Consider the following 15,113-nt stretch of genomic DNA (forward strand, 5'->3'; position numbering starts at 1 on the left):
CACCACACACGAGTCACTATATGGGAAGATTTTAAGAAAACAAAAATTATTTATTTTTCTCTGTACAGTTTCTCTGTAACATCACATGATCTTAAGCTGTGGGACACAGAACTCAGCATTTTTCACAATTGTCTAAAGCTCCAAAGACCAAGTGATGCAGAGAGAGACACCTAAGAGCAGATTAATCAGTATAAAAGTAACTATGATGGGACAATATCACAGATAACAACTGATGATGCGAACAAAAAAAAGTATCTTTTTTAAGATGCTGTTGACAAATGTGCATGTCTGAAAAGCTTCAGCTGCCTTTGGATTGATGGAAAAAACTAATGGTGCATTCCTGGGTGGTATTTACTTTAGCAGCCGTCTGTGTTTGTCCCCTCTTGTGGGCCTGTCATGTACTATAATCCCAGCTCAAGGCTTGGATACGGCAAAGCTCTCCAGCTGCTTTGCCCAGGACAGACAGGGACTGAAAGGTGCACTGGCTGGCATGCAGCCCAACTGCAGGTCAATACTTCCAGAGACTCTGGGACTGCAGTGCTTGCTTTGAAATATGTCTTCATTTCCCCTGCCACCCCTCACGCCCAAAGCGGAGGAGTCTACGCTGCCTCTCCTCGCCTGTATCACATAACGTTTATCACCCCATCTGCAACCAACTCCTTGGCAAACTTTTCACTAAGGAGCTCCTCTTTGCTCACCATAACTGTCACGCAGATTGCTCCATTACGTTTCTATTTCTGCGCACCGAGAATAAGCGCTGCCCCTCGGTGGGTTGTAGCTATCCGAATGGGACAAAACCCAGCCGGTATTTCCCTCACACTCCCTGAATGATGTTAGCTGGGGCATGATGGGACACACAAGAAGCACCGCTTGCTACGAAGTCTGCGCCTATTCACCACCAAATCAGCGCAGCGCCTAAAGTTGCCTCCTGGGTGAATGTGGTTTGGATTTCTACTTGAGTTAGCTGGTATGTTAAAAGCAGTCGCATCATGAAGCATAAGTCAACGTGAACGGAGTTGCATTCAAAAGGGGAACGAGTTTTAGCTAACGGTCATCTGACGCCAGCGACGACTTTCTTTCCTTCGTGACGTTACAGTTGATAGTTAACTGTCCACAAACAAGAACTAGCGTTGAAACATTTAACTTAAATACAACTGGGTTTGAGCAGGCCCACTTCTGCACATAAAGGATAAACCAGTTCTGGTGTGCCCGGCTGTATCGATGACTAATGACGGAGGACGTTCCGAAAGCGGCGCTACTGCAACTTCTCTGTTAACTTAAAGAGTAGAATGAGCTAAGGAAACCGTTAACTCACCGGTAAGCCCGTAAAGGATGAGAAGGGAAGTCAAAAGTCGCAGTCCGTTACTGGGTAAAGTCCTTTCCCGCGTTGCCCTTTTCTCCATGATTCCTGTGTGTGCACCTCGGCACTTTCGGATCCGTCCTCCTCGGTCGCCCCTGCTCTTTCTGGCTGGCTCGCGCTTCTGAAGATCAGCTCTCCATAGCGACCGAGCCGCGTGGGCTGTACCACTTCAGCATGACAACAAACGTAACCTGCGTGCTGTATTCACGCACACAGTCCAAATAATCACCGTGTGATTTAATTACTCAAATAACTTCATTGTTTGATATACAAGGGTACCGGGTTAGTTGGCAGACTCGGATTAATTAAAACATTTATCAAATAATAAAAACTCTTTATGAACTACTCAAGGGTAAGCAGTTGTAAATAGCTCCACTATGTAACTTTTAATAGAAAGCTAAATGCTTTGTTTACTAGAAGTATCTAAGATGTATATTTTTTAAATAATACATTTTAAACTTCATACATTAAACTTAAAAAACCTAAATCAAATAGTTGGTCATAGCACTTTGCATCCCATGTATGTCGCAGGGAAACTACCCTTTCAAGCCTAGTTCTATTTAGGATTTAAGATGTCTCACTGTCTTTTGGCTTTTCATGTCATGCCAGACTGACTCAATTCAGCTGAGATCAGGGCTCTGTGCGGCACACCATACCATCTGATGCTGGACTCCTTGTTCTTGCTGTCACACAAGATAGTTCTTTGTAATGCCACAGAATGAATATGCATCAGGACTGAGTCTGCTTCCTGATGATACCATAATGACCCCAAAATCTCCTAAACTTGTGTACAGTACTTGACATGATTCTGAACTTGTCCATTCAACAGTGTATAACAGTTATAATTTGGTTAATTGAGTATTTGTTCAGAAATACTGATTCTGAATAGATATCAGATGACATTATTAGGGCCATTAGTAAACACTAGACTTGGAGGCTTTTCCTCTTTAATTTTTTATTGATCCAAATCCTTGAATATGTGCTGAATCAAGCTATTTCAAAAGAAAGTAGGAGAAACATGTCTATTAACAACAATGGTAACGCAGTGCAAACTATAATGATTACAAGGGGATTTTGAAAAAAAATACTTTTTTGTGCTTAAGGACTGACTTTACACTTAAAACAATGAAACACAAGTCAAATTGTGCTTGCATCAGTGGGGAATCCCCTGTTCCAAAGGCACACTTACAAAACCAGGCATTACAGTCACACAAAACTGCTATAACCATTGTTCAAACCATCATTTACTTTTTAAGCATGATTATGGCTCTCGCGGCATCGACTGAACAAAAAAGGTGATTCGCGTTGTTTAAGAAGCAACCAAAGCTTTATCTGTTTTTTGGCAGGTCCCATTGGCGCTGTGAGGATCGGACCAGAAACCTACTGATTACACTGCAGTGTCTCAACCAGCCAAGCCCAGCCTATTTATAGATAACATTTTCATTCGCAAGTTTTGAATTGTAAGCCGATATGACTGCTGCTTACACATTTGCAAGGGCTCTTGGAATACAGCGGGAGATTCAATCACTTAATGTTCAATTTCTTATCTCGTAACTCAAAACATGCCTCGTATATTTGTCCAAACCAGAGGAATGTGAATTTTTGGACATTTATGAACCATGAAGCAGACCTAGTGCACTATGTGACGCTGAAAGTCAGTGGCAGATTTTTTTGTAGACAATGTGTAACCAGCGTTGTATTCTGAAACTGTGGGCAAAACAAGGAAGTCAGCGTGGAAGTTAATATAAACCCCGGGAGATCATCTATTGAAGGACAAAGCAATCGCATGCCAGTGAAGCGTTGAAAACGTGTGCTTCCAACAGCTTCAGCACAGACACACTGGGACTTCTCTATCCTAAAACAAAGTGGTAATGAAGACTCTCCGGCATTGTTCCTTTCTTTGAGATAATTACAGCTTTTACTCATTCAGGAATCCCACGCTGCGTGCTGCAGTGTTATTATCATGCACTGAAGCTTGAACTGATAAACCTGCACTCTCAGCAGTTTTAGGCGGACATCATATTCATTCACCGAAGATAAGCGAAAGTGCTCGTCTCAGTGAGGCTTTCCTCACGTTGGGCCACAAGTTTAATTCTCAAGTAATGTTCTCGTAGTCCGTCTTTGCTTCAACTCCTCATCAGGAGATGTGGATTCTGCAGGGGTGCCTTCTTTTTCCCAGCACTGCAGCTCAGCTTCACTGTGATTAAAGCATGACCCATGATGTGTCACCACAGTATACCCCCTGCTTTTATACCCTCTGGTGGGTTATTTATATCCTCAAAGAGCTATAAATCCCCAGGTGAGAGTGCTGCCCTTTTCACCAATCAATCACCCCTCCTGGGTCACTTTACATTAGAACGGTAACGTTGTAAAAAGGAGGCTGTTCTCTGTCACGTCTTATTTGCTGACACAAAAAATTTAACGTGCCAAAAGCATCACCAGTTTGGGTGAAAGTGTTCCACTGAGCCTTATTTCACACCGTTGGCATAAATACATAATGCAGCAATAATGCTCAAATCCCCTCAGTAGCACTAAATAGTTTAGAAGCATTTATAGCGCATGACCTTTGCAATTGTGGTTACCTCATTTGAGGTTTTGTGCTGCAGAAATACTGCTCCATGGATAGGCTGAACTGGCACAGTCTCCCCTGTGACCAGTGGTCGCACATCCACACAAGCTGTCTGGGAGATTTGGTTTTACAGTCTGTGAAAACAGCCTTTGTTAAACACAACATTCCTCACTAGTCACATTGGTGAGCCTGTCCTTGCACACCTACAGAACCCCCCCACCTCCTCCCCTCACTGTAGCCACAGTCACAGTCCTATCCCCTACCAAAGCTTGGCCATCCAGAGCAGGGACAGGTCACCTCACTGCTGACGCTACACACTTGTGTTTGCAGCTCCACGTAGGTCTTCCCCATAATGAGCTCCCTCTGAAACCACCCTCCGCAGTACACACTGACCTTTAGAAGGTAGATGTGAAGTCAATTAAGACAGCGTACCTGATATGGAGCATATTGACATTATTAAAGGATAAAGCCTGATAAATGTGTTGCAATAAACCTGCATGCTCGATTGAAAAATCTGTTTGTTTTTTTTAGTTTAAGCAGCATACACTGAGATGTGTATCCATGTGGGAATTTACAGTGAATTAGTTTTCAGTTGAAACTAATTAAAACAAAACTAATTCAAATGAATGCAGTCTCACTGTACAGCCTGTGCTCACGCTGGTTTGGAAACAAATATTGCAGATACAAGATATTGTATGATACAGCAATGGACACAACTGAAAAAGTTACAAAGAAGTGTAGTAATGGATTTAGATCGCCATCTGCTGGAGTAAAGTTTAAAGGAGAAGATGAGGGACGAATGTTTCTTCCAAATTCTGGAAGAGTAACTATGCGAGTGGAAGTATAAATTAATAAATTACATGTTTATTTTGGAAAATACTTTATGTCCCAAATAAAAACTAGGTCCAAAATCTCCACATGCGTGTGAGGTCACTCTGCGTTAAGTCTAATTTTCAAAGTTGACTGGCTGCCCACATCTCAGCCGGCTGCTGGAAACCATAATTCTAATAATGAAGTGTTTCCCATTTTTAAAAACCTATCATAAAAATATAACAACTCATCCAGATCTTAATTTTGCCCGGAGGCAGCACTGCTTGTTTCCTGTCCTGTGTTGGTGTGGAAAGATGTGATGAAGTGACGACAGGAAAGGGGCTGAGAAATGGCCTAAAAGCTCCACAGGGGAGAGTCAGGACATGGCTAATTTGCAGTGAGGGTATAGTTGCTGAGTGAAAAAGAGATACAAATAACAAGACGAGGAACACGGGTTTTAGAGATGATGTTTTCAGATTAATACAGTGGGTTTTTCACAGAAAATTCATCATTTTAAAATGAAGATAAATTTCAACATTTGATGCAAAAATAGCATATTGTTTTCTCATTGTACAATCTTATGATGAACAAGATTCGGCCACCTAAAAAAGTTCTACTCTCAAATAACTTGCACCAAGGTCCGAGCTGCCATTGGCAGAGGCCACAAACAACACACGCTCACTCCTAAAGTCGATCTAGAATCAACAATTAACGTAACACAAACGTTTTTGAACGGTGGGAGGAAGCCGAAGTACACCGGGAGAACATGTAAACGCCATACTGAAAGGCGGTACCGAGGTCTAACAGCCTAAAAAAAATAGCTTTGTAAAATACTGTCTTCTCACTAGAAAAAAAGGACAGATGAAGCCGGTTTCAGAGCTTTATAAAAACTCAAACTCCTCCTTCCAAACCAGCTGCAAAATACTCTCAAGACAGAGTAATTAAGAAATGGCTATTAACAGGAACAGAGGAAGACCAATAAAACTTTCAGAAAGAATAACTTGCAGATTGCTAAAAATACAAATCTAAAGCCCAGGCTGGTGCAGCAGCCAGTGACATGAACATCGCTATCAGTTTCTTGAAGCAAACTCCACACTGTTTGTGGAAAAATTCAAATGAGAAGATGGTGATGCCTGTGATGACAGAATGATGATCTAAACCACCTAAAAATCCATATTTGACTGCCTCAAGGGGTGAAAGCGAGTTCTGCTGTGTACTCACAGTTACGTGCTCTACAGTAGACATTTCACAGAACTTTAAGCCTTTTGCAGAAAGAATAAGTGAAAGTCCCCCAAAAACGAGAAGCGAGACTCTGAGCTGCGACAGAGAGTGTTTACAAGAGATGACACTTGTCCAAGGGTGTGGTGCTCAGCAGGGGGGCCAAATCTTGGCTTCATACGTCTTTTCTTTTTTATTGTGAGGTGGCTCCTGACCATTACAGAAAATTGAATTTTGCCAAGGATGACCACAGGGGATATTTTGTTCACATTGTTGGCACAGACACATCTCATATATCACATCTGTTCACAATAACAAGAAATTCAGACCAAATGTGAAAAGCACTGCTTTGACACTCCCACTCTAAAGCAACGAAGTGAAGTTAGACATTTAATCTACAACACATTAAATGTGACTCTAATGCAACAAGTGAAGTGAAAGGAGAAAATACTGTATCCACCCCAAGGGGACATCATATTAAGATCTATAAGAATGAAGTTTGCATCTTGTTTTTATTGTGATGACTTTCAGCAGAATTGTACACAAATCGTGATTGCTGGTAAAGTAAAAAAAAAAGAAATAGTGGAACATCAACACATGGTAAATAAACTTAAATAGACAAACATTTTAAGGGAGGGAAATATGGAGAAATATGGAGATGCTACTTTCTTTTCCAATTCCTTTATTAGAACTGTGGTGCATGTGTGGATGCACACATAAATCTGATCATGAATGAGTAAAAAAAAAAACAGGACGCTGTTTGGATGACAGAAAGTATTGTTATGCGAGAATTGCTTTCAGTCTTCTCTTAGATAAGCCTCAGGTACTTCCTCCTCATCATTACTGCTCTCTAGGGTGGCAGCATATTGTGCCATCCTTTCAACCTCCATCACTTTAGCCTCAGCCAGCTTCTTGTCTGCATCTATCGAGAGTTTCTGGGCCTCCTCCACCTGCGATTGGGCAAGCTGAATGTTCGTCCTCACTGTGATGGACGCGTGCTCAGCTCCTGAAAACATGCAGATGCAAACATACAGTTCAAGGGCTGTCCGTGCAAAACCTCAACTTCAGGCATCGGATGTGGTCATTAGGCAGGCGTGCTTGTCCATCTCCACTTTGTTTGACTCAAAGGCCCGCAAAGTGGCAGCAAACGATCCTTCCACTGTGTAGTGCAACACTGATAGCAGATGGAAAGGAGCCGGCAAAAACTGCAAAGCTTTGACGAGATCCACACCTGAGCTCTTTGATTCATCATCACAAAAGGCCTGAGAGAACCTGCCTCAACACTGCAGCTGTGACATCCCAACTATCTCCCCAAGCAGCCATAAAACTACCAACACTCACATACACACCCGATATGTACGACGCCTCTGCTGCCGTCTCACACAGCTTCACTGCGATGACCCAGGTCGACTCGAAGCGCTTGCATTCCTCTCGTTGTTCGTCAACCTGTCAGGGATTAGGAAACCCAAGTCTCACACAAACACTTCTACAACTTCCCGTTTTGTTTTTATTTGCTAATAATATTCATTAAGATATATATAAAAAGAAAGAATCTCTTTCAAACACTTGGAAGACTTTCAAAATAGGAGGAACCGACCGTAGCACGTTGGCCAATGATGACCTGCCAGATTGAATCCTCTTGTGCTTGAGTCAGTTTTCCCAGTGAGGCCAGATATTGTTTTTGCAGGGCAATGAGTGTGTGCACAGCCTGTTAACACAGGGAGGATAAACAGAGAATACATTATCAAGAAAATACCTATTATGGACGCAGAGCACCAAGGAAGACTATCTGCTTTGGAAATGCTGAGTGAAATGTGTTGCTGCAGAAAATACATCTTGGATCTTTCCTTTTCACCCCGGCCGTGTTTGACTGACAGTTTTCTGAGTACGAGCGCCAGTTTTAATCCTTCCATGTCAGATCAACGCAGAGACTAAGGCAGTCATGTGGTCACGCACCTCTCCAGAAATTAAGTACACGTGGTGCCGATGCAACCCTCTGGTCAGTCTGCTTTGTTGGCATTTACAAACCGTAGCACTTTGCTGAAATATAATGTCCTTGTGGAACACAAATATAAAATGTAACCGGCTTTAACTCAATCAGGTTTGCTCATATTGCTGGGACAATAATCAGTATTCGGCCTGCAGCCGGTCCACGTACACACTCAGGTCATTGCATGAGCCTAATTGCTCACCAGAAACTCCATGGTGACACTGAAGCACAGACCAAGCTTTGCACCGCAGACTGTGAAAAATTAATTTGAATTTAATATGAATTGACATAAGCTTTTGTTTTTTACTTAGAATTAAAAATGCAAACAGCATGGTCTTGTTGGATCTTATATCACTGGTTGCTGACATGGCTAAGAAGCATGGAAGCAACCAGTAAGGAAGCATTAGTAAGAGGCCCAAAGTGGTATTCGCTGTTTAATGTCTTGCACATGAGCAGACAATTATTTGGGCTGCCCACAAACTGATTATTTATTTAAGGCTTCTTCAATAAGATAATCAGTAGATGTTTTTTAAGCTGCTATAACTTATATAATAATGCAGATAGTTAGGCACAAAAGCTAATTTGGCTCATGTATTGTAAGTCAGTGTAACCTACTCTTGCCTGTGAATGCTAATGTTACTGCTTTATGTCAGATTTGACCATCATAAGTTCACCCACAGACTTCACTCTGTTTAATTGCCCCTTGAGTGAAGTTGCCTTTTGAGTGTTTCTAAAATCCAAGCTTTTAGCAGAAATTATCTCTAAAAACCCGGGTTTCTTGCAAAGGACTTCTCAACTGCTGTCAAAACTTCCTCAGGCCTTTATTCACAAGCCTCTGAAGCAGAGAGGAAGGTGACATTTAAATAAAAGGTGAACTTAAACTGCAACCTTACATATTCAATAATACTCTTTACCCTTAGGTTTACCAACATTTGTTATTATCACGTGTTCTGACAACAAGGAACACGGCACTTCAGACTTTAAAGGGAAACACGTGCATAAAGTATTCGAGTAAAACTGAAGTGACGTAACAATATACGGTAGAACTAAAAATCAGATAAAACAGCCTTAAATACAACAAAACAAAAATTCTAATTTAAAAGAATCTTGAAATACTATCTATATGAAGTAAAGAAAGGAAGAAAAACACTAAATACAACCTTCAAAAGTCCCTCCCTTATGGCTTTTAATCAGTACTTTATCTATAACGCAAATGTGTAAGCTGTAGAGGACAAAAGTGACATTCTCACCCACCAAGAGCTCCTACACAGGTTGTATAAGTGTGTCAATCATTAGATGTCTCCCACAAAATATGGACGTACCTTTGAGTACTCTATTAGAGCATCTATGAGAGCCAAAGTGCTCTGAGAGAGAAAAGTGCTTGAGCTGTCTGTCACCAGAGAGGCTGCTCGTCTGATCAGGGAGTCATGGGAGAGGTTTTCAACCTGCAGCCGATACAGAGGGGACAAGTTAACAGCAACTTTACAGCCGATGTAAACTTTAAATGAGGCTCTCAATTCAGCTAAGCGACAGGCTCACCTGTTTAAATGGTACAGCACATAGCCCACCACCGACGGCTAAAGACGCTACACCCGAGTACAGAATATTTGTCCATTTGTTCGGTTTACGGACCGCAGCTTTTCCGCTGAACAGGGCCCGAGCAGAACTCCTGAACGGAACAAATAAACAATTTCAGGTGTTATCAGCCAGGTAAACAAAAAAAAAGCACTACCATAAAATCCAGAGTCGATTTAGAAAAAAAAACTGAAGCTCGTTAGGAAAAATAAACCATTTCTGCCGGGATAGAAGCGTGTTGTCCCACTGAACAACATAAAGAAATGTCAATATAAAAGCGACATACACAAACAGTCAGTGTTGTAATAACTTTTGGTGTCGCAGACTTTGTGAAAAAATAATAGTTTCAATTTTTAATTGATGGGTTTGTTATAAGATACTTTAAATTAAAACTAGAGCGTGTATATTAAATAACTGGATTGTGCCAATGTCACGTTATGAAGGTGTAATTTACTTTCTACCTGACGACACTGAGATACGTAGCTCCTCTCCTGAGCGCGGCCATCTTGGTCCGCCACAATACAATGTTCTCCCACTGACCAAAGGTTCCTCTTCTACAGTTTTTTAAATGGTGATCAAACAGAAAATGACGCATTATCACCATCCGATGGTATCGAGACTGTAACTTTAACTCGTTAACGAAATAATGAAATAAACTAAAATAAAGCATTACCCTGAGTTAATTTCCCTCGGGTATATAGGCAGAAAAAAGGTTCGTAAAATGAAAACGTATGGAAAACGTCTATAAAAACATGAAGTAAACAGGTATACACGCGACTTTACACTGAATGAATTGTACTCTCGATTTGATAACTGCACAGCTGAAGGAATAACAATGATCAGTATAATAACATAAACCCTTAATGGTAAGACTTGTATAGATGCTTGCAGGTGATAATATCACGTTGAAGATGTAGTAAATATATGAACTGCTGGGAGAGACGCATAACTCCTCTTGGAGGGATGGATGCCAACATGCAGGTATCAATTCAAGTCTCCATAACTGGAGCGAGTTTGACTGAAATAACTAGTTAATATATTTAATTTCCTCCTCGGAAATCCTATCATGACAAAACCTCCATGTTCAGTTACCATGTGAAAGACTCCAGAAAAGGCCTCTATCTGAATATACCTCGGACAGAGATCGATATGGTGTCTAGTAAACGCATTCACAAATTGAAAACAATTCACTCCACAGTGAGATAAGAATTAAAAAAAAAATCGATATAAGCTATTTTTACAGTCACAAGTCGACAGCAATGTTAAGAAAGAAAATCCACCCCGATTTCTCTTTTTTATGTAAATCGGATATTTTGCGTAAGAATGCAAAGATGAAAATACATTATGTATGTATGATAATTGAAATGTATCTGATTATAATGTCCACCTTGTGTTGACTGATTATGAAGAATAAATTGATGTTGCACTATAAGCCACTAAAAATATTATAGTCTCTTTCAAGAGACTATAATATTTTAAGACATTCTCTGATTACTGTGAATCACTTCAATCATTAACACAGTGCTGCCCTCTGGTGGTGAAATGGCAACATTATCTTGTACTCCACTTGTTCTGTGAGTTTTAAATCTCTGGCTGCCTTCTTGAGGAATTGATAAAAAACTACTAAATGTTTAGTATGGGTCCAATTTTGATTATTGGCTGTGGTTAAAATGTTACTTTTACAGCAGTTTGGAAATGTTTGAAGTCATTATGTAAGCTTTCAGTCATTAGTATTAGACAAGACTTTGTTTGAACGCCTATAGCTTTGATTAAGACAAGCATTCACTGTGGTAGTTCAGAGTTGTATTAATTTCTTAATGATGATGATGGGAGAGTTGGAGCGCTGTGTAAAGTCCTTTCCACACATCTCAAACACTCACAGTGAGGTTAAGGTCTCAGCAGGGGCTCTATGTTGGCCAGCCCATGTGTGGAAATTATGTCACATGCTCCTTGTCTCACCACTTTTTCACAATCTGAGCTTGAATCCTTCCATCGTCATCTTGGAATATGCCCGCGCCATCAAGGAAAAGTATAATCTGTTGATGGAAAATTCTGGTCGTTCAGTACATCCAGGTTGTCATGTGACCTCATCTTTTTGAGCACATAACATTGCAGAGCTTTGACTTTGAACAACTGAGGCAATCACAGATCATTTGCTCAGCTACATCCAAATGGTGACCTTTTTTTGCTGGCCAGGCAGTGTATTTCAACACATCTTTCTTGTGAGATTAAACATGAAGTAATGGATCCCACGACATTCTCTTTAAAAAAACAGAATGCTGTATGAGATGTAAAAAACACACTTCAGCAGTTTAATATTTAAAAAAAAAAAATCTTCAGAATTTGAGGATTTGATCATCTACGGTCTGTGATATCAAATAGAATTAAACAGAAATCTCTCCGTGCAAAGCCAAAAACAAATGACTATGATCTTTTGGCCTCGGGCAGCGCTGCATTAAAAACAGACATAATTTTAAACCCAAACTGGGCTCAGAAACTCCTGTGAACCATTATAATTGAACACAGTATCCAGTTAACCAAAAGCCGCATTCCAGACATCTGTCATTTTTAGGGAAGATCTTGCATGTTTCAGTATGACGAATCTAAAACACAAACTGCGCAAGTATCTGAGCAGCAGCCAAAAAAAGAGCTGAGGAAAGGCACTCCAATGCTTCCTTTAATATCACCTTTGGCATAGGATGCTATCCTTTATGAAAAAAGGAGATAATTCCATCCCACAATTCCTTGTGGCTCCAACTTTTATAGCGATGCACAATTATCTTTATCCATCTTTATTTACTGTGATTCGTGTGGATGAACATGACAACAGGAGAGTGAGAGCAGCCTGTGACGGCAACAATATATTTAACTTTTTCTAATTGCAAATCTTGATTGTAAAGCAATTCTATTTTTATCTCTGAGAGATATGAGATAACCTTTGTATAACAACGAGATGAGATTGCATTAGATGGACAATCTTGAGCACATTTTGTTGAATGTTTATTAATTCTTGAAACCCACATCACAGCTTTGTAAGTGTGCTTGGATTTTCATGGCAGAGTGGTAATCTTTTCCTAAGTCCTCACTCATTTCTCAACGTTCCTTAAGCCATGACGATTTCCATCAAGGTCAAGAAAAGTACCTGGGAAAAGATGATAGGAGAACATATTTTGGAAAATGCGACCCAGGTTTTTAAACTGGTCTCCCTGCAGTTCAGACCTGTCATCTAATGCGTATGAAACACAAATATGACAAATGAGGCCTTGGTGTGCTGAGCAGCTGAAGTAAGACATCAACAATGAGAAATCTTTCCACTTTCAAACCAACATAAACAAGCTCTTTGGTGCCCTAACATTTAGAGAGTTGTGAAGTGAAGAGATGATGAAGCACAATGACAAACATGCCTCTTTCACAACTTCTTTCAAAGAGTTGCTGCTCCTTTTATATATTTGATATAGTCATTGTGTGTTTTTCCGTTAAATACAGGGTTGACATGATCTGAAAATCATTGCATTCTGTTTTATGTCTATTTTTACATGTGTGCCAAATTTTTCTGAATCTGTTTTTTATAATCGGGTTGTGAAAGTCTCAGTTTTAATTTGATTTGTAACTGGGAGATAAAGCACTCAGTGTTTAAATGTTACAGTACATGACTGCCTGAAGTCACTGACCCACACACACTCACAGAAACTCAGTATCTTTGCTACAACCACTTTTAGCTATTTTGATTTCCATACAGGCACAAACTGTATCAGAACCACCATGAAAGATGAGGTTGGTTCTTGTTCCATCCACTAAAACAATAAAAAAACACAAACCTCCTTTTTAAAAAGTTATGTCTTTAGAGTTGAAATGAAAGTTCTCTCTTTGTCCCTGTGAGGATGTTTTTCTTCTGTAAGACAAACATTCACTAAGAGCCAGTAAATAGTCTCTGAATAATTGATGATATCATTAAAAATGCTTATAATTAGTTTCAGAGGAGCCTAATTATTCACACAGGAATACAGACAACAGGCTAATTATCAGCACTGTCATCATCACTAAAGCAAACAACATCTGATGTAAAACAGGCCAATACTTCAGACAATAAGCACAACACTCCCTCATGACATCTCAAAGTGAAGACGCAGAAGTTGGTGACTTTACTGGTCACACTGTGAGCAGTTGAGCATCAAAGTTAGGAAATAAAATATGTATATTAATGTTTTATTTCATTCTATGTGTGTACGTAAACACAATTCCTTTCTTACCCGTCTTTTCTGTTCAGTTGTTCTGTGATAAAAAAGCAACAACTGCACAAAATAAACACAAGCACATTATATTATAGGTTCTATAAATGCTCATCGTATAGGTTAAAGCCTTATTTAGAGGCCTCTGGCAAAACAAAGCAGGGTCATATTGCCTAGAAGTTCAACGTGAATCAACCTTCATGACAGTGCAAAACAAAAGCACTCATAAGAATACATAGTTTTTCCCAATAACATGTGAGCATTAAAAGTGTTTAGTTTCATACAAAAAAAAAGTTATATAGCAAATCTATATATTTTTGCAAAGTCATTGAAGGTAAATAAAAAAACTAAATAAAGAATCAAATTGAATAAATTAGATTAAAACATGTGAACTTTACTTTCATTATGAATGAGCTCGTTACGTTTCTCTCTACTATATTTCCATTAGACTGAGGTCTTAACTTTAACTTGGTTAACTTGGTCTTTATTCCTCTATAATTATACTTTGGGAGAACAAACCACGTGCTCAGCGTTGTTGCTGTATGAACTGCTTTCTCTTTACATGCAGTTCCCAGAAAGATATCACAATATTGTCTGTTATAGTGTGCAGGTAGAATTTTGAATTAGTGGTCCATCAGTTATGAAGTTGCTGTGGCCCAGATGAAGGACCAAACCATGATGTTACCATCGCAGTATTTGACAGATGAGATATGATCCACTAAACATTTTACCAGTGGGCCTATTTGTACGTTTGTATGATCTTTATCAAACTGTAGATAGGCATACAAACTAATGTCAGGGGAGTGGTTGACGCTAACTCAGCTGGAAACCTTTACAAAACAGTCTTTAAAGACTCTGGACTCCAGCAATCCAACAATAGACTGCTGTTCCCCTCACAAAGAGTGACAAACAATGTCACTGTCCTGGTTGTAGAGGGTGTAAGTTGCTGAAGCAAAGAAAAGTGAGAGAATAACAGTGCAGGGAACAGAGCTGAGGCCATGAATGATGAGGATGAGGTGCACAGCGCTGCATGTGGAGCACAGCTCACCACAAAACTCTGATGGTAAAAGTAATGTCTGAGCAAAATAAAGGTTTATCTCTCTGATTGGATAATCTTAAAATTCATGTGTAAAATTGGTCTCCCACCAAGAGGATGATGAAAACTAATGGTGAGCAAGGCTTCAAGAAGAAAAAAAAGACCACAAAGTATCATTATCACCCAGGTTGTGAAGATCAAACTTTGGTTGATCTCTGTTCATTGACACAGATTAAGGCTTTTATGCATACCTGACTGTTACCTCACCTTTGAATAAATTACAAACCATGTTTTTGGATTTCACAGAAATTTGATCTATAGTAATA

The 15,113-nt window shown here is 39.8% G+C and overlaps 2 protein-coding genes across 2 annotated transcripts in view; both read right to left on the reverse strand.

The window, feature by feature from the left end:
- The window catches only part of nectin3a (nectin cell adhesion molecule 3a), a 32,078-nt gene extending 30,590 nt beyond the window's left edge, over positions 1–1,488 (reverse strand). The window contains exon 1 of the mRNA XM_072392183.1: positions 1,316–1,488. Within this exon, the coding sequence (XP_072248284.1) occupies positions 1,316–1,403 (88 nt within the window). The 5' untranslated portion in view covers positions 1,404–1,488. The remainder of the gene's footprint in view (positions 1–1,315) is intronic.
- A 4,962-nt stretch (positions 1,489–6,450) lies between these two features.
- LOC140314123 (diablo IAP-binding mitochondrial protein-like) lies at positions 6,451–10,049 on the reverse strand. The gene is made up of 6 exons (XM_072392184.1): positions 9,984–10,049; positions 9,487–9,616; positions 9,270–9,392; positions 7,555–7,665; positions 7,307–7,403; positions 6,451–6,963 (listed from the first exon to the last, which is right to left on the reverse strand). The coding sequence occupies exons 1-6, from the start codon at positions 10,025–10,027 to the stop codon at positions 6,755–6,757; spliced, it is 714 nt and encodes a 237-aa protein (XP_072248285.1). The 5' UTR covers positions 10,028–10,049; the 3' UTR covers positions 6,451–6,754.
- Between the last annotated feature and the right edge of the window lie 5,064 nt (positions 10,050–15,113).

Source organism: Leuresthes tenuis, unplaced genomic scaffold (assembly GCF_036924035.1).
Source record: "Leuresthes tenuis unplaced genomic scaffold, fLeuTen1.0.hap1 SCAF_9, whole genome shotgun sequence".
Lineage (NCBI taxonomy): Eukaryota > Metazoa > Chordata > Actinopteri > Atheriniformes > Atherinopsidae > Leuresthes > Leuresthes tenuis.

Coding starts and splice junctions, on each gene's coding strand:
- LOC140314123 (XM_072392184.1), bottom strand. CDS start 10,027: ATGGCCGCGCTCAGGAGAGGAGCTACGTATCTCAGTGTCGTCAG. Junction 9,393..9,486: donor GTGCTGTACCATTTAAACAG/GTGAGCCTGTCG, acceptor TATCGGCTGCAG/GTTGAAAACCTCTCCCATGA. Junction 7,666..9,269: donor CTCTAATAGAGTACTCAAAG/GTACGTCCATAT, acceptor CTGTGTTAACAG/GCTGTGCACACACTCATTGC.